The sequence below is a fragment of the Lingula anatina genome, chromosome 1 (genome assembly GCF_051362555.1).
Source record: "Lingula anatina isolate TDL-2025a chromosome 1, LinAna3.0, whole genome shotgun sequence".
NCBI lineage: Eukaryota > Metazoa > Brachiopoda > Lingulata > Lingulida > Lingulidae > Lingula > Lingula anatina.
Window position 1 is genome coordinate 26,408,813 of NC_141767.1, and position 25,346 is coordinate 26,434,158.

Below are 25,346 nucleotides of genomic sequence, written 5' to 3' on the forward strand. Positions count from 1 at the left end.
TGCCTATTGCACAAAGTTTGTCTGCATTTGTGCCTTTTATTCATATCCCACAAAACCCTTCAATAAAAAATGTGGTCCATTTATATCTACATCCAAAGGGTAGCCCATAACGGGCATATTCCAATGAAATTCTTTTCCTAAACCTTTGTCAAATTACGGATTGTGTTTATCTTGCATAAAGTGCTGCACTCTGGTAGGCAATACATAAACGGAAGGACACGTCCACCAGTCAAGTAAACCAATCAAATGGCATTATTTCAGTCACCTGACATGGTGAGGTAAACACTGATTTCGTGAAGATAGGTCTGGTGAAAGTGATGTTTTGGCTAAGTTAGCACCCTTACAGATGATTCATTTAGATTCTTATGGGGAGGAAAAAGAACCGGGCGTCCGATCTTCGATGGTGTAGTTTGCTGGCGTCACTGGCATTTTTGACTGCCGTCAACAGCAGTGATAGCGTCGAATTACCTGTGTGCTCGAAGCTTAGCTCTGGGAAAAGGCAAGTGCTTTTTGTTGACAATATCTCCTTTTCAATATATCCAAAATAATTATTTAAGTCGACAGCAGACAAGCATATTTTAATTGATATAATTTTCTGGATGTATTGTTTTGTGTGAGAGACATTTCTGAAAGCAATTCGCAAGATTGATGTCTGAAACATTGAAGAAAAGTTTATATTTAAAAACTTTATTTTCACATTACATGGATGCTGAAAATGTATTAGAGTTGCATGCTTGTCCCTTTGTGTGCATTTTGCAACCAGACTCATATTGGTGATAACACATGGAAGAATGATTTGGCTCGATTTGCTTATAATTGCTAGTAGTTTACTAGTACCAGTACATACAACATGTATACTATAAGGGTACCAGCCAGCCAATTGGAAGTAACGTTTTGGTGATTTTTTCAGGATATAAATTATTGTGAAAATAATTGTTTGCAATCATTTTCTCTGTATACTTAATGATTTTGGCAATGTATGTAAAAAAGCAAGATATGATATATGCAAAAATCAAGAATGCATAAACATGACCATTAATATGTCAGAAAATAAGTTTGTTATAATTTCCTATTGCATAGGTTTCTTATGCTTGTAAGCACCCTAGATGGCAGAATCTCAGCACTGAATGTTAATGAACATGGAAAGCCAGAATGGGGTTTAAATGCTGGACCAAAACCATTGCTTTCCTCTAGTATTAGCAAACTTGAGGTATGGTACGGTTCTTTATTTTTCTTCTAAATCTAACAAGGCCTGAATATATTTATTTCATGATAGTTGTAAAGATTCAATTGGCCATTGATTTTACTGTGTTCCCCTCACCTTTGAATTATTCTGCAATAATCCAACTGATGCAGATTGGAAAGAAAGTTTAACTCCTTGTCACAAGTCAACATTGGTTTGATTTACTAATCCATTTTGCTAGCATTGGCTTATGGATCTAGAATATGGAAAAAATAAAAAGGATCTAATGAATAACGATAATAATAAACAAATGAATAAATAAAATAAAAATGTTCAGTTTAAATATTTTATATTGATAGGATTATTATTTGTTCATATTTCAGATTCAAAGAGATGGAATCCCCATCAAGCTAATCCCTTCACTAGATGGCAAGCTATACCAGTTTGATGGTGAAAGCATTGAATCTGTTCCATTTAGTGCAGACTCCTTGCTCAGTTCTTCTTTCAAATTATCTGACAATTCTATGGTTGTAGGAGGGAAGGAAACTAGAACTTATGGAATTGATGCAAAGACAGGGAAGGTAGGCTTTGTGATGGAATTATTGTTATGTTGATCTCTCACTTTGCTTGCAGCTATTTATTTTTATTCATGCAATTTTTTAGAAGAGGTTGTCACACTTTGTGTCACGTCATATAGCCATCACCAAAAAAAAAAAAAAAAAAAAAACATAAAATGCATTTTGTGCACTGTCATCATAGATACCATAAAATGTAAACTGTCCTACTTATTTTCTCAAACTTACATGCATTCCATGTTTCAAAACCAGCCTGATCGGATTATTTTCCAAAAATAATGAAGGTTTGGGGGAATATTACATTTTTCATAAATTGGCATTTTTCATGTGTAATTTCAGTTCCTATGGTATGAAGCCATTTGCTAGTTTAGCTATTCAAACGTCCATAGTAACAATAGTACATAATAAAAAATTGGTGGTAATTTGTAATATTGCATCAAAATTAGAAAAAAAACTTTTTTTTTTCAATTTCAGTGTTTTTTTTTTAATTATTTTTATATCACTGCTTTTTTTTGTTCGGTCTATTTGACATCTTTGCTGCATGTTTTTAAATATAATTATGAGTCTGTACTTAAAAACTATGAATTGAAATACACAACTCTTATTTTCTGTGAACTGCCAGCTTTTTAATTGTGACCATTGGTATTTCTACAGATTTAGTAGCTTTCACATCTAGATTAGCTTATAATTTTGCATTTCAAGAACCAATTATAGTAATTGTAATTTTTTATACCAGGTTCGGTATTTGTGTAGTCCAGCAGGATGTGAGGTTTGTGGAGAAGATGCTGTCACAGAAAAGGATGATATCATGGTTGTTAGAAGAAATACACAAACAGTGCGGGCAGTGGACAGTAAAACGGGATATGAAAAGTGAGTGTTAGTGATAATGCACATGTGGACTTCTTGATGATCAGCCTTTATCTTTCCCTCTGCCAAGGGTGTTTATGTGTTTGGTTCTGTTAGTTTACAGTTTGTATATTAGCAACATTATGCAAAAATTTATGGATGGATTTTGACAAATTTTTCTTAATAGGTCTGAAATGGGCAAACTTGAAAGTTATTCGATTTTTTTATAAGTGATCCATAAATTACTTAATGGTTAATTATTAGTTAATTATTTGTCTTGGCAGAGGTCTGCACTCTCTGGGTACAGTTGTTACTGTGATTCTCATTAAACATATGTTGCTTTTTTATTATCTACATATAGGATAAAGCTCAGTTTATTTTACTACTAAGGGTGCTTCTAAATATTTCCCTTAATTTTTCTAGGCGCTGTTCTAAATGCCATGTGGTTGATCACATTGCATTACAGCAATGTCAGATGATAGCTTGGCTGTTTTTTCTATGCATCAAATATTTTGTCTGCTTTTCAGATGGAATTTTAGTGTAGGTCAACATGAGTTGGAGTTCTTGGAAGGTATCCAGCCTGGTGTTTCTTCATTAGATGAAGATGATGATGATGATGTCACAATAACTACATGCTCTGTTACAGGTAGTGTCATCTTTCCTTGTATTCTTAAGTGCTTTTGGATAAAAGTGCACTCTCATAAGACTATTTCTAGGCCCCCCTGTTAGATGCATGTAAAATTAGAAAATTGATTGTATTTGTATTGTGCATTGACTGTTAAAAATGTGCTTACAATCTCTGTTAAACAGGCGAAGAGATTCCGGATGTTGCAACAGAACGAGTAAAAAATCCAACACCATCCTTTATAGTTCTACCTAGTGGATTGATAGTGGCTGTCGACAAAGATAATCCTTCCAATGTTTTATGGCAACACAAGGTATGGCATCCTGTTAGACAGCTGGCACTATGTAAATGTTTAGCACTTCAGAAAACAATCTCATTGTTAATATGAATTGAGATGATGTAGATTTTTATATGTAATGCACTGTGTTGAATGAAAATAAAATTTTGTGTCTATGTACCTGTCACACACTTAGACTTATCTATATAAGGAATCATATTTAATTATGATGTATATATATGTAAATCTGTTTCAGTTTGAAAGTCCCATAGCCAGTGCTTGGACTCTTAAAGGCAATCATCTAGAACAAATAGATGTTTTGGATGGTGACAGAAATAGTCAAGACTTTCGAATATCAGACAATAAGATAGATATGGAACCACTACCACCTGCACCTGTGATGTATTTAGGTATGTTTATCATTCAGTTTTATAGATATTGGAAAAAAGATTTATAATTAGAACAGGGCAGTAGTAATATATCTTCAAAACTTATTATTTAATTATTATGCAATATGATATCTGAATCATTTATTGGTGGTCACTTAAATGATTCTACTTAAGTGTGATTTGTTTAGTTTTCAGCAATACTGAAAACATTTAATTTTCAATTTTTATTTAATTTTTATTTAGGCATGCACCAGAACCAACTGTATGTTCAGCCATCTGTCAAAACTACAGTATTTGGTACATATGGTCAAAACATGCCAAAATTGAGGTGGAGGCCTTTGATTGCAACATCCCCCTCAAGAACTCCTGTCATAAACATAAATGATGAGGCCAACACACCACTTCTGGATTTCCATGGAAGGGACCAAAATGCGGAGACAGAAGTTCAGGCTGTTAGTGTTTGGCATCAGGGATATCCATATGGTAAGTTGTTTTACAGAATGTGTTTTTGCAATGAAACTCGTAAGTAACATATTATTGGGAATAATGCTTTTGCCAGTGAACTGTCAGTCAATTATGCTTCATCATTTCAGATAATGGATATTTCCTATACAGTGATGGGACCACAGCACCAATGCCAGATCCTCTTAAAAGGCAGCTGGATTTTCTGAACCTAACCAATTTATCCAGCACAGGAGAATATGACGGCAGTTTTACAGTGTCATTGTGGAACTGGTGGTGTGTACCTTGGCTCTCACTTTTTAAATCAAATTTTCTTTAAAGGTTATTGTTTATGAAGTTGTGAAGGCCACTATAGAGAAAATGTCAGAGTAATGAAACATCTCTACTTATGTGATCCATTGTTTTCTTTAACATTGTAACCAAATTGATATCAAACATTGTTTGCAGGAAAGAGGTGGCAGCAATTAGTATTTTGACAGCAGTTTTATTCCATTTATTCATTACCAAGTATGTAGTGAGAAGCATAATGTTGGAGAATCTGAAAGATGAACAGGTAAATATTTGTGCTTAAGTAGGGAAAAGAAATAATGAAATGTGAAACAGAAAGCTTAATTGTGATCAGCACTCACTTGTATTTGAGATTCTGATTAGATTCTTTTGTTGAACATGTCTAATAACTTATCACAGTCCTCATCCCACATCTCATCATCTTACATTTGTGCTGTGAATTCTTTGCTTCCTATACAGATGAATGAAAAACTGAAGAAAGAAGGCAGCAAATCTTCTGGGTCTTTGCAAGAAAGTCTTGACAGACAAGACAGCAATGAGAGTGTGGTTGGGGATAAAGGACTTTCAGCTACTCAGGGGCCATTTGTCTCCAGGTAAAATTGAATATAAAATATAATTTTGTAATAATTATGATATTTTAGTGATGTTATAGCTGCCACCTTCCATTATTTGAAGGAATATTTCACATGTAATAATTTGATGATATGGATATATTAACCATGTGATGTTTGCCATTAAGGTTTAACAGTTTACTGTTGATTTTTTCCAGGTTTTACTCTGACTTTGATCAGCTGGCATGTCTAGGGAAGGGTGGCTTTGGAGTTGTATTTGAAACCAAAAATAAAGTGGATGATAACCATTATGCCATCAAGAGAATATCCTTGCCAAATAGGTTTGTATATTTTTAAAAGATAATACAATAGCAGTTTTGCCATTATTTTTGAAACTGGCTTTCAAAGATAGAATTGTCTTTAGGTTGATAGCAATTCAAATTTATTTCTTTAATCAGTATTCTTAGATATACAACACACATTAATTGAAAGTCATTACCAAGATGTGATTGTTTTTTAGTACGGATGCAAAGGAAAAGGTTATGAGAGAAGTTAAAGCACTTGCCAAGCTAGATCATGGCGGTATAGTCAGATATTTTCAAGCCTGGTTAGAAAGCCCACCTCCTGGCTGGCAAGAAGAGCGAGATGTTGGGTTGCTTGACAGGTGAGTATAGGTACAAGTAGTAAGTGATAAATTACTCATCAGTTTTATCAGTTTTTCATTTGTGCCTTTTTTTATCATGTAGATGACATATGTTAAACCAACCCAATTTTAAATGTACAAGAAAGATTGTATAAGTGAACCAATGTCTTTTTATTGTCTCACTTTTGGATTTTATGTTTAGATATTGATGAACTGTCTGACAATTTTTATCTTTTCTTTTTAGTGACACCACTACTATATCTCAAACACCTTACAGTGGGACTTATAAAAAAGACTTATTGAAGACATCTAGTCCAGTTGACTGCCCCATTGGAAGCAGTAGAAGTCTAGGATTTGTACCACATAAGGAAGATATAGATAATGATGAGAGTGGATCCTTTAGTGTAGTTGGAACCCCACATACAATGCCACATTTTCACACAAAGACTTCTGTAGACTTTGACTTAGACACATCAGATTCAGACTCTGAAAATGACATCCTGGACAACTTGGAGGCAGGATTGCAGGATGTACCTTTTCAAGTGTATCAAGAAAAACAGCTGGATGTTGAGAATGTGGATTTTGATAATTCGAATGATTCTCTTAACATTGTTTTTGAGGATTCTGGATGTGAAGAAAAAAGCAACAGTGATTCCGTTTTTTGTGCAGAGACTAGTAGCTGTGATTACACAAACTCTGAAAGTGGACAGTTAAGAAATGTAATTGTATCTAAAGAGTCACATTCTCCAATTTCTAGTTCATTTACTCTGCATTCTTCCAAACCAAGCAGAACTGAAAAAAGAAAGGATTCTAGTCTTCCAAAAATGTATTTGTACATACAGATGCAGCTTTGCAAAAAGGAGACACTCAAGGACTGGCTAAATTCCAACACGCTCAATAGGAATCACGCTGAGCTGATGCGCATTTTTGTGCAAATAGTTGATGCAGTGGAGTATGTTCACGGCATGGGACTGATGCACAGAGATCTCAAGGTGAGCACAAGTGCTTAATAAACCCAAGTATCAAATAAAGAAAAAATGATTGTTTGGTAATAAAATGTAGATAGAATCACCCACCCAGATAAAACTGCATTACGTATAGGCAAAAAGGCAAAACAAATTGTGAAATTCATCACTAAATTCTTGATTGATTGATTTTGTAGTGGTCATGGGTCTTTTTGCAGGATTTCATTTTCAGATTGTTCAAAATATTTATAAGCAACTTAATAATGAATGCAATTTAATCACAATCATATCAAGTCTAACAGATGGGATTTGATCTCACCCATTTTTCAATATTTTTTCAGCCCTCAAACATTTTCTTTTCACTGGATGGTACTATCAAAGTAGGAGATTTTGGTCTAGTCACAGCAATGGCGGAATACACAGATACCCTAGTTGACAATGAAGAAGATGAACAAGGCAAACACACAAACCAAGTTGGGACCACTTTGTACATGAGCCCAGAGCAGGTAATCAAAACTGAAACTTCTCCATGAATGATGCTGTATCAGCTTGATACCCACTGCCCCAAAACAAAATGTAGTGATGACTGATAAAAAATCAATTTCGATCATTCTATCATTTTGGCACAACTATAGAAATAATCTGAACTTTCTGATGACAGACTTTTTTGTTGAAGATCATATTTTATTGTATTTTTTTTTAGATTGCTGGGAAAAGTTATAGTCACAAAGTTGACATTTATGCCATGGGTCTGATTTTCTTTGAACTGTTCTACCCATTCTCAACACAGATGGAAAGAGTTGTTACCCTACAAAATATCAGGCAATTGAATTTTCCTGAGAGATTTAGCAGGGAACTCAGAGAGGAGGTAAGGATGTCCAAAATTAAAAAAAAAAATTGGTTAAATAGTGGTTTTTTGAATGATAAAACTCTCTAAATAGTTGCATTTCATTGACTATGAAAAAAAAACGTGAGTCAAGAGTAGAGTCAGAGAGCGTGTCATTTATTTAATGAAGATTATACTTGCTTTTATATGAAGCTATTTTCTTGTGCAGTTAAGTGTTGAGATAATGGAATGCAACAATATCTTTAATTTTTTAAACAATTTTTTTCAGTGCCAGTTTGTCAAGTGGCTTTTAATGCCCAAACCAGAAGAAAGGCCTGAAGTTACAGAAATACTTGAAAGTCCACTGATGAAAAATTTTGAGCAAACCATGCACAACCAACTCAAAAGAAACCGATCTCGCACTATATCTACATCAAGTAGCTGAATTATCTTGCATGTGTTACACACGTTTGACAGAACTGTAAGATTGGCAGTATACACATTGAACTTGGCACATTATAACCTCTGGTTAAAGTAAAAATATTTGAATCATGTTTTCATTTTGAATATTGGCATTGCTGTCATCCCCATGACCAAAAAATGGAAAAAAAAGCTGTGATAAAAATGCACAATTTAGTTACGTGCAACCTCATTGTAATTACATGTTGGAGATTATTCATTTTCATTATTCACAAATTTATTTTCACTAAAATATCTTAAGTAAGGAACAAATACATTGTTGCAGTATTATACATGTTTTATTTGAAATAAATGCGTATGTACAACATGGCATTTGCCCGTTTGTATATCATTAGTCTTACATTGTTTATTGGACAATAACAAAGAACTGTAGATTTTGACAAAAGAATATGAGCTGTCAGCTGAAATAGCTCAGTGTCCTTTCATGAAAACTATGTACTTTATTTTAAACACAGAAAAGTGTGTGATTTGGCATAAAATGGAAAAAATACTCTGTGCCATTAAAATTTGGCTGCTTTATTTCATAGGACTTGAACTCCTTCAACATATTATATCAAGCACTTTCTTAAAAGTGAATATATGCAAAGGCGTAAATTAAGACTTATCACCATTACTTTAATAGTATAATCAACTTGATACTTAAACCCCAGTTTGTTACATGGGCTTTTCTGTTTACTGAGTATGCTGGAGCCAAACTAGAAGTTGTTCAAGAAAGGGAGAAATAACACTGACACCTATGGCAGGAATGATGGATACTAAAACTTGGTAGAGCCACTTATCCAGGCAGGATTATGGATGGGTGAACAGATTTTCTCATATTTATCTTTATCAACAGCAAAATTCTTTTGACTTTTTTATGCAATGTCCAACTCCTGAAAATTCGAGAAAAGGGGGGGGGGGCGCACAATGGACATTATCAGTTAATCAAGTGGGATTTCATGGATATATCAGAAAAATGGGATCAGAAATAATACCACATCAACTCATACAGTGTGACAAATTAAAGCTGACAGAATTTATTCCTCAATAAATTATTTTTTGGTTCATTTTCTCTCAAGTTGTTGAATTACAGTCTTTTGCACAAAATGTATATCATATTTCATTCTAATACAAAAAAACAAATCTAAAGCAGTTTCAATTTATTGCTATACTTCTTAAGCTGATTAATACTAACATAGGTTTCAAGGTTCATATAAGCTGTAATTGTTCTTGTGGTTATTAAATGAGTTCATATATATTCAAAACTGGCTACTGTCTTCCTTGGTGCCATGGCTGGTGATGGCTTCCTTACAGTTGCTGGCAGACTCTACAGCATTGTAAACGGACTGCAGTGTCTGGGGACTGAACTGGGTGGTAAAGTCAACATACATCATGTGAGCATGAACTGAAGCAAAATGAAATATATTCTCCTTAGTTTTTTTGAATATGCATTTACCCATCAGAAATGAAATTCTATGAATCTGACAAGTACCAAAACCTGGCTTGCTTCAAAAGTTGTCCAATCTCAATAGTAATCATGGAGAACCAGATCTATGTTTGTGCCTTTCACCTACTGTTGTTATGTACACTGTATTAATATGAAAACTCTGAAAACAGAAATTCTACCTACTACTGCTTTTTATTAAGTTGGCTTTCTGCTCATTCAGTTGTTTATCAATGTCTTTAAGGACTGCCATTTGTTGTTGGTGATTGTATTCTGTTTGCATCGAAGCCCCATCAGCCTTGCACTTGTTGGCCATCATGGCTGCAGGATCCGTCTCACTTGTCATCACTGACACTCAGCTCTGACTCTTTATTGGAATCCTAGCCTGACTTGGATATATGACATATATAATATCATAATACAATTTACCAGGTTTGTTAATTTTGGTAAAATAAGGACTGAAACATTCTTGATTCATAAATTTTTATACTCACGCCCGGCTGTCACCTTTTATTGATCGATTAATAAACGTAAAATAAAAAGAACAAGTTTACACCCTTTAGAATACTAAACTCATCTTAAAATGACAGCCTAGCGCGTAAATACTGATGTTACTGATGACGTACTGGCGTGTTACTGCCAGTACGAGCCCTTGCCGGCGTTAGTGCAGCAGGGCTCCAACGGTCGCATTTTTATGGTGATTATAAAAACATAAATATCAGTGGAATAGAATTTTAAAAATGGAATTTCGGACTTTTTAATTCGTTCATATAACTGATATCCGTAGACAAGAAGTAGGGAATAAAGACTTTTTACGGTACGTGAAGACAATTAACTGTTACTAAATGCAAAAACTGCTAGTAGTAGATTTACATTTCATTTTTAAACGTATTACTAGTATTACAGAATTACTATTAGATGTGTACTGGTAGCAGTAGTAGTAAAAGACGCGCGATGCTTCACTTGGCGAGCACTTGACCGGAACCAATTTTAATGACTGCAAAAGGACAAAATACTTTAATTCACAATCCAGATATGACGATACAAACTAATTAACCAAAGCTTACCTTTAAAAATATTGCTAAAATATTTTTAATGAAACACGAGCTACATTCCAGTGACATTCGTGAACTCGTCTGCATATGACGTGCACGGGTAATGCTAGACCAACAAATTTACGACAACGCTTTAGTATCTTACAGTAATATAACAGTAGTATATATATATATATATATATATATATATATATATGTATATATAAACATATAAAATCTTTTCATTCGGCTAGACACTATGAAATATTTCGTTCTACAACTAATAATTTAAAATCTTTTGTCGTTCTCTGTGATCCATAAAAGTGTCCAAAAAGAGGCTGTAAAACGGAGACTGCCGAAAAGAGCGGGGAAAGACTTCTCGTTTTCAGCATGGATTCCCACGCTGTTTGTTCCATAAGAAGCACGTTCAGCCAAGGGGATGAAAAAGGTTTCTTTCACATATTCCTTTCACAGTTATTATAATAGTTACGTCCTTAGGATGAAAAAATTGACAGATTTGGTGAGACAAATTAGAATGAAATAGCCCTGCACTGTTGAAGCCTGCAAGATGAAATTGAAACGCCATTTTCTCTAGAGTCTAAATGCAGGGATATATAGAGTTTAGTTTACTTAAAGAAAAATGATGAACAAATAATTTAATGTGTACCTCTTTTCTTTAACAGTATTTTTCTAAATTGCATGTTCCATTCGGTGAATTTGATGTTGCATTAGCATAAGGTGTAACCAGAATTTTATCACGAAGGTCAAAGCAAGCAAGAAGAAATGAAAACGTTACCCCCCCCCCCCTCCACACACACACGCACACACACGCTTAAAATTTCATTACCCACTTTCCTCAAGTTATGTGCACTGTGATAATATTAGATTTCGAAAAATTTGTTTTTCTGTTACTCCAGGTATGGATGAACGAGAGAAGGTTACAGCACTTTTAACTGAGGTGTATGGTTCAGTGCATACAATTCAAAGTAACTTGAAAAAGCTACATGCTATGCACACTCTTCTTTATATGAAGAGAGACATTGGGAAGAGTGCCATCCGTTCTTGTCTCCAGGCTATGACAGCTAAACTTGCCCAATTGCAAACAGAGCTGGAGGTAGAATTGGAAAATGAGTGTGCTGCCAAAGAAGAAAAATTACAGGGCCTGTCAGACCTTTATGTCAAAAGAGTAGAAGAGGTGAACAACACCTGCCCAAAGATAGAAGAGTTCCTTTTGGCCGGAAAAGAAAAGGAGCTCAAAGAGCAGTACAAAGCATTATGTGAAAAATTGAAAAACATGCTGAAGGCCACAGAAAAAGAAAACTTGGAGCATTGGAACACTTCTTCATGGAGCACTTTGGAATTTGTACCTCTTCCTTCAGGTCTGAAGAAATCTGATATGGGCTACATAAAATGTAGTTCTATAAATCCAGATACTTTGATGTTATCACCACCAGAAAATGGAGATTTCTATGTTAGGCCTGCTGGTTCTTTGGTTACCTTTAAGTTGTACCTGCCTGATGGTTTAGAACCAGATACTGCCAGCCTGCGCTATTTGTCAGGGCAATTGGCACCCCATGGCTCAAAGGTGCCAACAGAAGAAACCAGAGGAGAATTCAAACTGGATGACAGTGCAGCTGTCATAACACTTTCATTTCAACCTCAAATGAGTGGTACATATCAGATCCATGTACAGGTTTATGGTCAGGCAATAAAAGGAAGTCCATTTAAGATGGTTGTTCTTGAAACTGCAACATCAGAATATGAGATGCCTGGTGTAGTGAAAAAGAGCCCTATAAAGAGTCGATCACAGTGGAATGGAAAGTCCAGGCCAAGGGTGGCTAGCAGTGGGCTGTTGGCTATCACAAGACACATAACAGGTGAAGAAGACGCCATTCCTAAGGATAAAGAAGCAGCTAAGTTGAAAACACCAAAGTTTGATGCTTCATTTGCTGTCCCTTGCTTCTCTGGTGCTGGGGATGGCTTGGCTAATTTGAAGATGGAGCACAATGAAGATTGGGTCAGAGATCCAACACCAAGCAAAACAACAGATGAAGGTGCCACAGCAAGCATAGCTACGAAGGCCCAAACTGAAGCTAATAAAACTGTTACCATCACCTGGGATGATCTGAAGAAATTTAGAATGCCCACTGTTGGTAATAAGCCAGCTTTGAGAAAACCATTGAGGAAACCAGTTTTCTGCAAGAGTGAACCAGAGGGTGCAGTAATGAATAGTGAAGATAGTGTGACTGATAGCCCTCTAAAAGATAAAAAGGTAGCCTTTGCTGATGTGGGACTGTCCACTGAATCCAATGAAGAACCAGTGAAGAAAAATGAGGTGCCTGATGATGTAAAACCAAAAAGGGAAGACATTTTATTGAGTTTGGCCAAAGAATCTCCTCCAGATTCACATGAGGATGTTGAGGTCCCAGTCAATGCGTCCAGTGCTGATGAAAGTGAAGAAAAGACTGTATGCTTACCTGTTAAAATTGAAGAAAATATATCTCATTGTGAGGAAAAAAGCTCTACTGAAGAAAAAGACAACAGTAATTTTTCTTTTGAAAAAGAAATGGTTAAATCAGTAATTGAGCAACACAGAATTGATTGCCCTGGAAAAGGTGAGATTCTTCTTATAAAAAGTATTTTATTTATTTATTTATTTAATTTTTGCAATTTTTCACATCAAAGAGATATTGAATCACAAGAAATGCATACATTACAGAAAAAGTAACATAAATTAACACATTAATGAAAGAAATGGTAATGGATGTAAATTTGCTGAATGTAGAACAGGGCATGAGGAGTCCCAGCTGTGCAGTGTGTCACTTCACTATGGGCCTGGTGAACTTAAAGTCATGATTTTTCGTTATTTTCAGCCCTGAAGGCAGAGTTGGTTTTAAAATTTGGTCACAAGGGGAAAGAATTGAAGGATCATTTGTTCTTCCCGATTGGAGTGACAACTACTAAAGAAGGACACTTTGTTGTGGCAGACCATGGGAATGACATGGTCAAAATCTTTGACAGAAATGGAGAACATATGTTGACCATTGGTTCAAAGGTAAATATATCTGAGGTGGAAAAGGAGAACATATTGACAGAATTCTTACAGCGAGTCTTTAAAAAATGTTGGACAAATTGTATGGTATTTGATGTACTCTATTATCAACTTATCTAATGTGAACTTTTCGCTTATGAACAGTGTGCAGAGATGCTTGTACCAAGCTTTAACAACCCAGCTTATGGTTTATAGAAACAAAAAAAAACTTTCTATATGAATAAATAAAAAAAAAATTTATATATATATAATGTTGTTATTATTATTATTTATTTATTTTGTTTTAGCAAAACAATGTATTCAGTCGGCCCTCAGCAGTGGTAGTGAATGACCAGGGAGAGTTGTTTGTGAAAGACAGCCGTATGTTGCAGGTGTATGACTTACATGGGAACTTATTGAGATCCTTTGGCAAAGGAGATCTGAATGCTCCATATGGTGAGTGGCATTTTCTTGAGTGGGAACATGCTTATAGAATCTGTTGTTGGCAGTCCTGTTTTTGTCAGTACTGATTTGTTTTTGATTATTATGTTGAACCTTATAAATTTCTGTCAAAAATATTTTAAAGAAAAATAAATTTGATGATTCTAATCACTTCATTGATGATCTCAAGATAATATTTCCTTGTTATCTGACTAATTCAGTACTGTTAAAAGAGGCAGATATTCAAAATACCTTACTCTTCTACAGGAATGGCACTGAACCAGTTTGGCCATCTCATAGTCATGGACACATGCAGGCAGGAGCCCAGTCTGGTGGTCTTTACTCAGGATGGCCGGTGGATGAGGAAGATAGCTGTGCCTGTACTGGCTGGTGTGCATGGCTCCAAGTGTCGATTTATGGATTGTTATGATGACATTGTGGTGGTCAGTGATTTAGGTAAGATGTTTGTAAAATGGGGAAAGTAGAATTGTGTGTGTTAAACCTTGTTTCAGTAAGGCAGAGGATATTGAAAATATGAAAAATCAAATAAAGTTATTAGAATTTTTTGTCAGCTTATGATGGCATTTGCTTTATTTTCTCTTTAAGTTAATGAACCGATTGACTGAAGAAAACGTACGTAATGGATAGTTTTGTGGATGGAATGCCTGTGGTAACAGTGACAAATAGAATAACTTCAAATTTTGTAATTATTGGTTTCAATAGGTCGAAGTCACATGTACATAGTTAAACAGCAAGGTGGCCAAGTTGTAAAAGAGTTTGGAGGATTTGGACGTCGTCCAGGGGAGTTTAATGAACCATCAGGAGTCGGCATTGATGCATTTGGCAATATAGTTGTTGCTGATAGCAAAAATGATCGAGTTCAGGTAAACCCTACAGGAAGTGGGAACTAGCATACTTTGTTAGGTTTAAAATGCCGAAGAAATTTTAAATCATCTCATTTTCAGGATGTATGAATTCAATTTTCTGTGAAATTTTATAGTTCACAGTTTGTTCAACTGCTACCTTGAAATATTTTGTGCAAAGAGTCATTTTACTTTTACAGGTTTTCTATCCAGACGGGACTTTCCAGTGTTTGTTAGAGCTGTCTGAGCCAATTTGCAGACCATCTGACCTTCATCTCACTGAAGATGGCCATTTGGTGATAGTTAATTTTCTGGAACATTGTGTGAAAGTTTACAAACTGCACTGTTGAATAGGATAGATGAACCTCATTTGCCCAAAACTTCCCATGATGAGTGAGATTTTTTCTTCTGTTTCTCAGGAAAAGAACTAAAAAAATGTGGACTTGGCCACAAAGGTAGACAGGTAGACCAAAAAGAAAACTTGAAAGCGAAAATAAAAAGAAACATGACAATATTCATTATGTGAAAAGGAAAAAACATAAACTTCAGGTTTTAAATTTTCAAAAATCATTTGTAGAACATGCTAAAATATAAAACACTGAAACTACTAATAAACATACATAGCATTGGCTCAAAGACAAAAGTTTCAATATGAAAACTTGTAAATAACACAGATGTGGGGAAAACTTTGGTGATATTTAGTGTCTGGAGCACCTGCACCACAAGTAGTCTGCAGGTCTTCCCAATTCTCTGCTGGTCTGAACTAAGTACAGTAATAACTCCGATCTTTTCAGTGGGGGAAAATTATCAGTTTTTCAGATACATTGTTTTGTAAGCATTAAAGATATATGTCTTTGTAGCAATTGTGATTTCACCATATAAAAAGGAACTATAAGGCAGCCTGTTTTTCAGTTTTGTTGCCAACTTTCAATGGGAATGTTCTAACTTTTGGATTTGTCACAAAAAAAAAAGTTTCTGTAAAATTCACAATTTTCCCCATTGAAAAGATGAAGTCATTATCATATTTTGTTTTTGTTGGTCTATGTTTACATATGATTTAATATTCTGTATTGCATTTTCACATAAACATGCCAGTCCAGAGGACCTGTGATATCAAAAATCTTGCATGTCCTCTGGCTGCTCAAGTAGTAATGAACTGTCGGACAGGCAGTTTCCCCATGTCTGATAACACTATGCTACTAGGTACAAAAATGGTTCTCTAAGACTGGGTTCCCATAGATTTAGATCGATCTATCTGGATCAACCTTACTCCTTGAGGGTTCACGCTAAATTGCTGTCAGGTTCCGAGAGCCGAGTGCCCAAAAGTTAATTACCCCCTTACAGCTTTTAGTATGCGGGACAGACATTTAAGCCGGTCAGGCTGACAACAATCTAGTGAGACTCCCCATGGGGATAGATCAATCTGAAAATCTATGGGAATGCACTCTAAAAGTGCACTTACGAAATGAAGTAAATTTTTTGCATTAATCATCACTGGAATAGTACAAAAGCTATGTAGACAAAATTTTGCTGCAATTTAGCATGCATGTGTTAAATATCATTCAATGCTTGTGCATAATTTTTGATATTTTAAAATCTGAAGTTTTTTTAACCATCTAGTACATTTTACTAGTATACTTTTGAAACTCAGCATAAGTATGTTTATTCATTTCAGTTTTATATTTACCCTTTCTTATCATTATCATTTTTATAATAATGATAATAATAATACTAATTATTATTATTATTATTATTATTAAGGCACTGGGGGATCCAGGTTTTTGGCGAGTAAGGTTATGCAAATATAAAGCAGTAGACAAAGACAATTTAAAGGGATAACCACTGTTCATTTTGGCCAAAAAATGGATTTTCCTGGGTTAAAGGACAATTTTCCCGTTCTTACCAATGATAAATGAATCCATTCCAACATTCAAAATAAGTCCCTGTTTTTTTTTTTTCTAAAGAGTTTGGTTTTTTGTAATATTCTCTTAAGAGATTATTACAAAGTGTAGCCATTTATGGAGGTCACATGATGTGATGGCAAGCACAAATTCCAGAATTGTTGCGATAACTGCCGTTTTGGTGGTAAAATAGAATTTATAATATGTCTATGAGTTGTTTACAATGTACAGTTGAACAGTTGTTATCTGTAACTGTAACATATAGGGCATTAGGTTTAAAAAAAACTGCTCGATTTCATCTGATTTCACTTGTTGACTTAAGGGAGAAGTTTGCACTAGTACTTCCAAAGCAAGGGGGGCACATAACTCACTGTACCCTTCTGGAGCAGCAGTTGTTAAAGTGGGTCTTACTAAAATGTGCAGAAATAAAAAATCAGAGACAAAATGTATGAAGGACAAGATCTTTTAAAAAAAAACTAAAAAAAGAAAAGTACTTGCCATGAACCTCTTCCACTTGAAATAAAGAAATGAGTAGTTGTCTTTACTCTTCTAGTCGATCAAATTTGATGGATGAATATCACTTGTAGGACAAAAATGGCTGGAAATTGGGGTGGAGAAAGGCCCATTAAGTTTTCATTTAATGTTCATTTTCTCAACAGATTGACTAGTGACTAACAAAATTGTTGAACTCGAGTAGTTTCTTTGTAGCTTGTTGTTGGTTAATTAATAAGTTACTTAAATCAACAAAGTAAAACTCTGTAGACAAATAATCCTTAGAAGCATATCCAATGAGGGAAGATATGATAACAGATTGACATCCAAATGGATTATGTTTGATTTGAATACATGTTATGCACAGACACGGTGTGTCTGTACATAAAGCCATCAACCGTGTCGTTATTGTCGCCATGTTCTTTAAATGCAATTAATAGAAAAGTGAGACTGGTGCTCAAGCTAACTTCAACAAATCATGGCACTTAAACCCCATTCCCAGAGATTAGATCAATCTACTTTAGATTGACCTAACTCCCTGGGGGTTCGCGCTAAATAACTATCACGAAGTTAATTACCCCCTTACAGCTTGTAGTAGGCGGGATGGACATTTAAGCCGGATAATCTGACAGTAATCTAGTGAGACTCCCCGCGTGGATAGATCGATCTAAAAGCTCTGGGAATACGCCCTTAAATGCAGGTCAAGTTCAAATGTTGCCATAACCAAGGTATAATTTTGAACTCCCATGAACCTGAAGCCCTGCACCAGTAACATTTTCTGAATGTCCATTGTTAACAGTACATGATCAAAAATTGTGGTGACTACTTGATATTGTTGCAATGTTTTTGCAGTTTGGTGTCAGAATATTTGCCAGCTTTGCTGTCCAATATCATTTAACAATTTCGGTTTGTGATGGTATTTGTGTCATCAATGTTATATAAGAAATAAAGCTTTCAGGAAACCGTTGTATTTCTCATAATAACATTTATCACTACTCTGGCACGTACTAGCATGTACTTGTGCTTGTGATGGAGAGTGAAACCTTGAGGCAGACTGGTGGTTTATAATTTTTCTTTTGGAAGGATAATTTAGATATCTTATTATAGATTTGTGTATAAATACAAGAGTTAACAATAAGTAAATAAGTGATAATCGAGGAAGATACTTAGATAAAGAACTGTAAGTATTACACAGATTGAAATTGCATGTAAAGTAAGTTGGCATATGTATACAGTGTGAAATGCGTGTGGGACCCTGAAGGGAAACTTGAATTTGTGTGAAATAAGTTGGCGCACGTACCAGAAATGAGTTCAAACGTGTGCGTGTGCCCTTCTTTAAGCTAAAAGCTTACACAACACAAAAACTACAGGCCAAAGAATAACTGAAATTTATTTTAGTGCAACAAAAACTACACCTTCAAATTTCTTGTAAATTTGACCTTATAATGTTATAATATCTGCACATATATTTCGAGACGCCTTGCTTCTTTAAGATATACTTTTCAAGACTTTGTGGCATTTGGTCAGGTTAAGCGGCGATAATTTGGCTTAAATATTCCCTTATTGTGCATCTTTTATATATATATATATATATATATATATATATATATATATATATATATATATATGGGTGGTGTGCCGTACATACACGTAATACACTACGAATGCTCGCACAATTGATTTTCAGTAGTGTTAATCAAGCACAACATGTTGACGCCTTTAAGTTATCTAGTACAGAATTTGCTACATCTTCCTCGCATTTTGTATTATCTGATCTGTTCTAACATTTCGATCGTTTTATTATTTGCAGGAAAACGCGTTTATTTTGATAGATGCAAAACGAAAACGACTAGATATTTCAGTTAAAAAACAATATAATTTACATATACAATAAATAATCGATACGCTTCCATATTTTTTAAGTTTGCCAACTAAATCAAGTTTCTTTACACCACAGAAGTCTTCACGCATAAGGAACACGCATATGTGCAGTTTGTTTATTGCTAATTGCCCAACTGCCACCGATCGACTGCTCAGTTTTAGTAATTTAAGGGTGACTGGTGGCGCGCATCGCATAGGTAGGATGGAAAACTTCTTATATTGATTCAATAACCAAGAATAATCTGATTTCTGATACATAAATTCGTATCATTTTCCTGCAGTTGTCGAAGTACCTTAAATCCAATAAATGGCGCGTTCTGTTTCCGAAGCTAGAGTGCCGCCGGTGTGGCAGGAACGGTAGTCCGCCAGGAACCGTAGTCTGTTCCTCATTACTTTGTACAAGTGACATTCGCCCCAGCTTTGCTTCTGATTGTCACAAGCCTGATGTAAAGAATATACGCTCAAGTACAGGGCCATCTATTGGTTCAGATTGTACCTCTTTGAAACCATGGCTAGACCGGGAAAAGCCATTCTCTTTAATGATCACGTTGTCAGTAGTTGCTACAAGCGAAACATTAAAGGTACCCTTGTTGGATTTTGAAGTCGGCAGAAGTAGGGGCAAAACAATTTCTCCTGCAGTTGAGTTGTGTCTATCACTGAAATGAGTTTCGGTTTCTGTCGTTGCCATTTCACCAACAGGTGTCCCCACACTAGGTCTGCCATCCTCATCTGTCTGTCTCTCATGCACGCCTTGAACTCCACAACCTTGAACACATTGACATTCTGACAAAACACCTTCACCTCGTCGGCCACAAGCACCGATTTTATTTTCATTTCCAATGTCGGCTCGAATCTGCCAACCCTTAGAACATAAGGTAACAGTGAGTCTCGCTTGGTCACAGTTGCATGTTCCCGACGACAGTACGTTTGACTGGTTGTCGTGTGTTTGATGAGGATGTGGGCAGTCGCCGTTCGTTTCTAGCAGGGCAACTTCAGTATGCAAGACGTCGCCTAACAATCTACTTGCCCTCAGTTGTGACATTGATCCATGACGTTTCCACAGTACTACAATTAAAGTCGCCACCGAGACAAGGAAGCCGGCCAGGAACAAGAAGGCTGCAACTCCTTTTTTCAACCAGGTATATGGGGTGCCTTCTTCACTTTTCGACCCTGAAAACAAAATACCGTGCGTTGCTGTTACATTTCAACGTTGGCAAAAACAATTAATAAATGCAGAAACTTGGTGTTAAAGTTTTGGAAACATTTTAGTAAATCACCTGCTGCGCTCTTGCAATCCCACAAAGGTTATCTATTTACCCAATTCCTGCAATGCTCAACTACATACTTATTCTCAAAACATTTTCCTGATAATAATAAGATCTCCATGTTCCATTAAGCGCGACTTTAGTTTCGTCGTCCACTGGCTAATCACTATTTGTGCGGATGGTTTTAATTGTGGATGAAGTGTGGCGTGTGTTTGCATGGTGGATAGTTTTTAGTATATGAGCACGTTTTGATCGACTTAACGAAATGATGGTTCCCGTTCGTATTTGGTTTGTCTTTCGGTTCAAATGAAGTTTATGAACTTATCTTTAAGTCATGAGAACTTATCTGTAAGTCATTTAGCTAAATTAGGCAGTTCTATGCACACATGTATGGCCGTCAAACAATATTATTGGGTTGATTAGTGTTTCCATAATATTGCTAACAGACAAGCGGTCAATGCAGGTAAACTATTAGTATATGGACAAATAATACGCAATAGAACTTCTATGGTTAAACAAAACCAAAAATAACCTTGGCGGAGGTAATAAACAAGACTTAAGTGTCATTTAGTGGTGATGTTGGACCGCACGAATCAAGAACTATTAAGTTGATCTTTGAAACAAATGTTTTTGGTTACTTTTAATTTCTTCGGCTAATTTTTATCTGATTTTTAATTCAGCCAAAGTAACGCGTGAACACGAAAGCAGAAATGTTGACATTTCAAACATTGGGCAGAAAGACCAATTTGGTGATGGCGGTCTTTTGGTTCAAATGAAGTTTATGAACGATTTTAGTAAAGGGTGTGCGGGTGACATCTTGTCATTGCTACATTGTACGACCAATCATTGATTGTAAAGGGATTTGATTTGATACAAAAAGTGCCTTTACCTCTTGTATAGCGGGAATAAGGTTTGAGCAATAAATGTCGAGGTTCATGATAAGATATGGTTGACATGAAAACGGGGTTGTGGGAAACGTGTTTTATGGAAATAAGAAAACACACAGGTTGACTTGTCAGTCTTGTTTCCTTCATTTCTCCTGCATTTCCTTCATATCCTTATTGTAAGCGGGTCTCTTCATGGTTATTAAAAGGGGTTTGCGTGTGTGTTTAAAATAACGTGCGTCACAAAACGATCTGTATAATGACTTGTATCAAGCACAACATGTGAAACGTTCTGTTATGAGACATTAGTGTCAACAGGCTAACAGCCTTAACCACATGATTCATATTTGTACTAGATGTTAGGCCATGTTTCTGAAAATGGTTTTGGGACAGATGTAATCATGTAAGACAAAACGATATCCTGTCAACTTTTTTGTAACCAACCACAAAGGCAAATGTTGTGAGCGTAAATCCATCACAGATTTTGCTTTTTAAAGTTACACTGAAAAGATCAAGTTTTTTAGGAATTTGTCGAGAATAGAAACTGAAAATCCTGGTGTCTTCGACTATTTTTTTAGACTTTCTGGTCATTTTATCAAGTTTATTAATATCATTTGAGCAGGTCAAGTAACTTCATTAAAGGATGCGCAGTACCTCTAAGATAAACATTCAGGTTACGTCAACGAAACTAATAAAAAGAAAAAAAGAAACATCAACGATTCTTTAGCAGAAAAAAATGAAATAGAACCAAAGGTAAAAAAGAAGACAGAATCAATCAAATTAATTGGATACAATTTACGAAATCAGTGATAAGAACTAAGCCCCCAAGGATACCAGTTTGTTTAAGTGAAGAGCACTCACATTATATTGAAATGAAAAAAAAATGACAACACCCTTGTCCAGTGAAAGATCACGTAATTTAAAAAATAAAAGCTCACCTGTCTCGCAGGGAGTACACTGCCAACCCGCACTGGTGTAACAGCCATCGGTTCCTGAGCACAACCAGCAGTTGCCTTCTAGCTGGTCGCTGCACAATATGCACGGCTCACTACTTGGACTGAGGCATATCGTCATATTATCTCTACGACACACTGAAGCTGATGTGATATCCCAGCATAGAGAGCATCCTGATTTGATAGGAGAATTGCTGACCGCATAGTTTTTAAAATTTTCAGGTGATTTGTTAACTCTGTACTGAAGTGGACAACGCTGCAATTGAAATTCGGTTCCGGTGGTAACATTTTTAATTGTAGCTACATGTGTGCTGGCTAAGATCAGTAGAATAATACTGATCTGATGGGTCACTTTTAAGGGAGTCATTGCTGTTAATACGTATCGTGTTTTCTTTAAGACTTTGCCGCATATATTCATCATTGACGGACACGCCTTATTCTAGCTTTAACTGCTGCAGCAATGATATCTCCCTGAAGTAAACTTTTTTACGCGATGTTAGTGGTGAACAATAACCCCCTAAGAGTTATCTTTTATAGGTAATTGCAAATGTTCGGCAAAGATGGTGTTTATTTTCAATTAGCCTTTTCAGCTTTTATGATCTTAAGAGTGGAATGTGCACTTGCTGAAGACGTAAACATCTCTTTCAACCTCTCCCGTCGATTCCCTATCAAAAGGAAAATAATTATATCATGAAATACTCTAACATGTATTTGTATTAATTTTTAGTGACAAACACTGTGTGTGGTTCAGGCATCGTCAGATTTCATTAAAAATCATCTCTTCTACTGGTACCTTGAATGGTTTCCTACTTGGTCATTTTTAGTGACAAACACTGTGTGTGGTTCAGGCATCGTGAGATTTCATTAAAAATCATCTCTTCTACTGGTACCTTAAATACTTACTGGGGTAGTCATTTTCCCATCGTCTTACTGAATTGTATTTATTCTCCTTTCCGAGGAACAGTTGAACTGCATGATGTTATTATCTTTTAAGGTTGCCCTCTCTTTCCAACAATTGTCTTTGTTTCGTAGGCGACTATAACGGTTCACACTAAACTCACCAAATGCTTTTGTGCTGCGATAAAATGAAATTATTAACATTTGATCTCTCATGTAAGAATCTTCTGTTGGTCTTTGTGCGCTGTTAAAGAAACCTTATCTCACACGTTATTTTCCACGTTATCCTTGGCTATCTTCCATGGTCATATAGGCTAGATGTTTATTTCAAGATTGCTTTCTTCTTTCGTAGCAACACGTTATCTTTCAAAACACCCACACATTGCGAAAATGGCGTTCGCTCTTAACCGGTTCAGACTCACTGCATTTCACAAAGCATTGGCCAGACTGTCGCCACTTCAGCTGTAGGCTTTCTCTGTTCCTATTTTTAATTATTAATTAATTAATTAAGAAATTAGTAATTTCTCTAAAATTTCTCAAAAAGTCCGGCGTGGAACCTGTTCTATTTTTCCTCGTGTGAATGTTCTTATCCAGATGACGCAGATTATTGTCAAGGCAAACACGCACACTATGGTTGATCTTTGACGAACAACAGGTGTTTGCACATCAGACTATTTGTTACCGAGCCATTGCCTCGATTAGGTATCCTAATTCACTGCTTATAATCCCAACAGATATATATGAAATTATGCCTAACAGGCTAGACGCTTATTACCTCGGCAACCTATATTTGGTATTTTGTACGTATATGAAGAAAATGAAATACATTGTATATGCAACGCCCCCTTTATTCTTAGCTGCGACCTTTCGCCTTTTGTTGTGAGACAAAAAATGGTTAAGACGCTCAATGGTCGCCAAAGTCAAAAATCATGACACTGGGAAAATGTTCCAGCGATTATTGTGCCTCCAGTGAACGATCAAATCTGGCATTTGAGATTGCCTGCTCAGATGCAACTGTTGAGACTTAAAGGTACATATGAATGGATTGCCAGTAACACATATAAACCACTTCTACTAGATTCTTATACGACTGAAATAAAGTCGACATGCCAAGGAATAAACTGAATAAATCACTCGATCAGCCATAAAAGAGCCGTAGATCCCATTTCCATAGATTTTAGATCGATCTATCCCTGTGGGGAGTCTCACTAGATCACTGTCAGCTTAACCGGCTTAAGCGTCTGTCCCGCCTACTGTAAGCTGTAAGGGGGTAATTAACTATGGTGCGCGCTCGGCTGACTGCAATTTAGCGTGAACCCCCAGGGAGTTAGGTCGATCTAAATCTTAATCTCTAGATCGATCTAAATCTCTGGGAATACACCCTTAGACTGCTCCTTTCTCTAAATTTTTGGTTAGAATTTTGACCTATTTATGTGACCTACTTTTCTGCCCCTTGTATATACCGTATAGTAAGCTAGCAGAAAAACCCATTCAAATATCTATTTCGGGTAATATTAAACAATGTCTTTTGGTAATTCTCTTAATTATACTGTTTGAAACTATATGTTGGCATTTGGTTCGTTTTTGTGTCAATAAATGACTTTGTATGCAAAGGGTAAAGGCGTCAGTTGTAAATGCCTTTTCTGAATGCCAACAATGCTTCATTTTACTCTGCTAAATCTTCGTTTACAGTCCTGTGCATTTAAGTAGTATTACAGAGAAAAGAACGAAAAAATAACTTTTCCTGACAAAACGGCAATAAGTAAATAAAAAACATACTATCACCCTGATTGGAATACTTTTGTTGGCGTTAGGGCATTATTTGTAGAATTTTGGTATTTTCTATGATTCATTTTTTTTTCAAATATGGTTTGCACCTTAATGGCATTTGTACCTTTCCCCTCAAAAACAGAACCACATGACAGTACGTGTTATAGTGATGATTGTGCTATTACCAATTGTGTAATATGGCATCAAATAATAATAATAATAATAATAATAATAATAATAATAACTTTTTTGTGTGTAGGTGGAGACACACGTTATTCTTATTTGGAATGACCAGTCCTTATTTTGTATACTTCTGATTTTCTCGGCTTAATTATTAATGTTGCCTTTCATACGGATGTCCATTTGGCAGCTTTTTTTTTTTCTTCTTTTTTGAGACACCG

The 25,346-nt window shown here is 35.7% G+C and overlaps 4 protein-coding genes across 11 annotated transcripts; 2 read left to right on the plus strand and 2 right to left on the minus strand.

Annotated features, from left to right (window-relative positions):
• The first annotated feature begins 244 nt into the window (after positions 1 to 244).
• On the plus strand, positions 245 to 8,422 carry LOC106181989 (eukaryotic translation initiation factor 2-alpha kinase 3). The gene is made up of 17 exons (XM_013566593.2): positions 245 to 499; positions 1,081 to 1,210; positions 1,567 to 1,764; positions 2,495 to 2,628; positions 3,132 to 3,250; positions 3,415 to 3,542; positions 3,763 to 3,916; positions 4,139 to 4,378; positions 4,489 to 4,633; positions 4,805 to 4,910; positions 5,105 to 5,238; positions 5,415 to 5,537; positions 5,717 to 5,860; positions 6,084 to 6,831; positions 7,146 to 7,310; positions 7,508 to 7,672; positions 7,920 to 8,422. The coding sequence occupies exons 1-17, from the start codon at positions 366 to 368 to the stop codon at positions 8,073 to 8,075; spliced, it is 3,123 nt and encodes a 1,040-aa protein (XP_013422047.2). The 5' UTR covers positions 245 to 365; the 3' UTR covers positions 8,076 to 8,422.
• A 676-nt stretch (positions 8,423 to 9,098) lies between these two features.
• Positions 9,099 to 10,713, minus strand: LOC106181990 (uncharacterized). 7 transcript variants are annotated; one of them, XM_013566594.2, is made up of 3 exons: positions 10,601 to 10,713; positions 9,720 to 9,918; positions 9,099 to 9,494 (listed from the first exon to the last, which is right to left on the minus strand). In XM_013566594.2, exons 2-3 carry the CDS (start codon positions 9,877 to 9,879, stop codon positions 9,349 to 9,351), a joined length of 306 nt encoding a protein of 101 aa, XP_013422048.2. In that variant the 5' UTR covers positions 9,880 to 9,918; positions 10,601 to 10,713; the 3' UTR covers positions 9,099 to 9,348. The 7 variants fall into 7 exon arrangements, with proteins under 7 accessions (XP_013422048.2, XP_013422049.2, XP_086866661.1 ...); XM_013566595.2 differs by having other exon boundaries at positions 9,720 to 9,922; XM_087010535.1 differs by lacking the exon at positions 10,601 to 10,713 and adding an exon at positions 10,446 to 10,485 and having other exon boundaries at positions 9,720 to 9,922.
• A 176-nt stretch (positions 10,714 to 10,889) lies between these two features.
• Positions 10,890 to 18,265, plus strand: LOC106181938 (uncharacterized). 2 transcript variants are annotated; one of them, XM_087000279.1, is made up of 7 exons: positions 10,890 to 11,015; positions 11,485 to 13,182; positions 13,441 to 13,622; positions 13,907 to 14,054; positions 14,307 to 14,502; positions 14,770 to 14,923; positions 15,103 to 18,265. In XM_087000279.1, exons 1-7 carry the CDS (start codon positions 10,958 to 10,960, stop codon positions 15,250 to 15,252), a joined length of 2,586 nt encoding a protein of 861 aa, XP_086856405.1. In that variant the 5' UTR covers positions 10,890 to 10,957; the 3' UTR covers positions 15,253 to 18,265. The 2 variants fall into 2 exon arrangements, with proteins under 2 accessions (XP_086856405.1, XP_013421961.2); XM_013566507.2 differs by having other exon boundaries at positions 14,307 to 14,495; positions 14,763 to 14,923.
• A 611-nt stretch (positions 18,266 to 18,876) lies between these two features.
• On the minus strand, positions 18,877 to 22,960 carry LOC106181954 (uncharacterized). The gene is made up of 2 exons (XM_013566523.2): positions 22,264 to 22,960; positions 18,877 to 20,346 (listed from the first exon to the last, which is right to left on the minus strand). Exons 1-2 carry the CDS (start codon positions 22,697 to 22,699, stop codon positions 19,610 to 19,612), a joined length of 1,173 nt encoding a protein of 390 aa, XP_013421977.2. The 5' UTR covers positions 22,700 to 22,960; the 3' UTR covers positions 18,877 to 19,609.
• Positions 22,961 to 25,346: the final 2,386 nt, after the last annotated feature.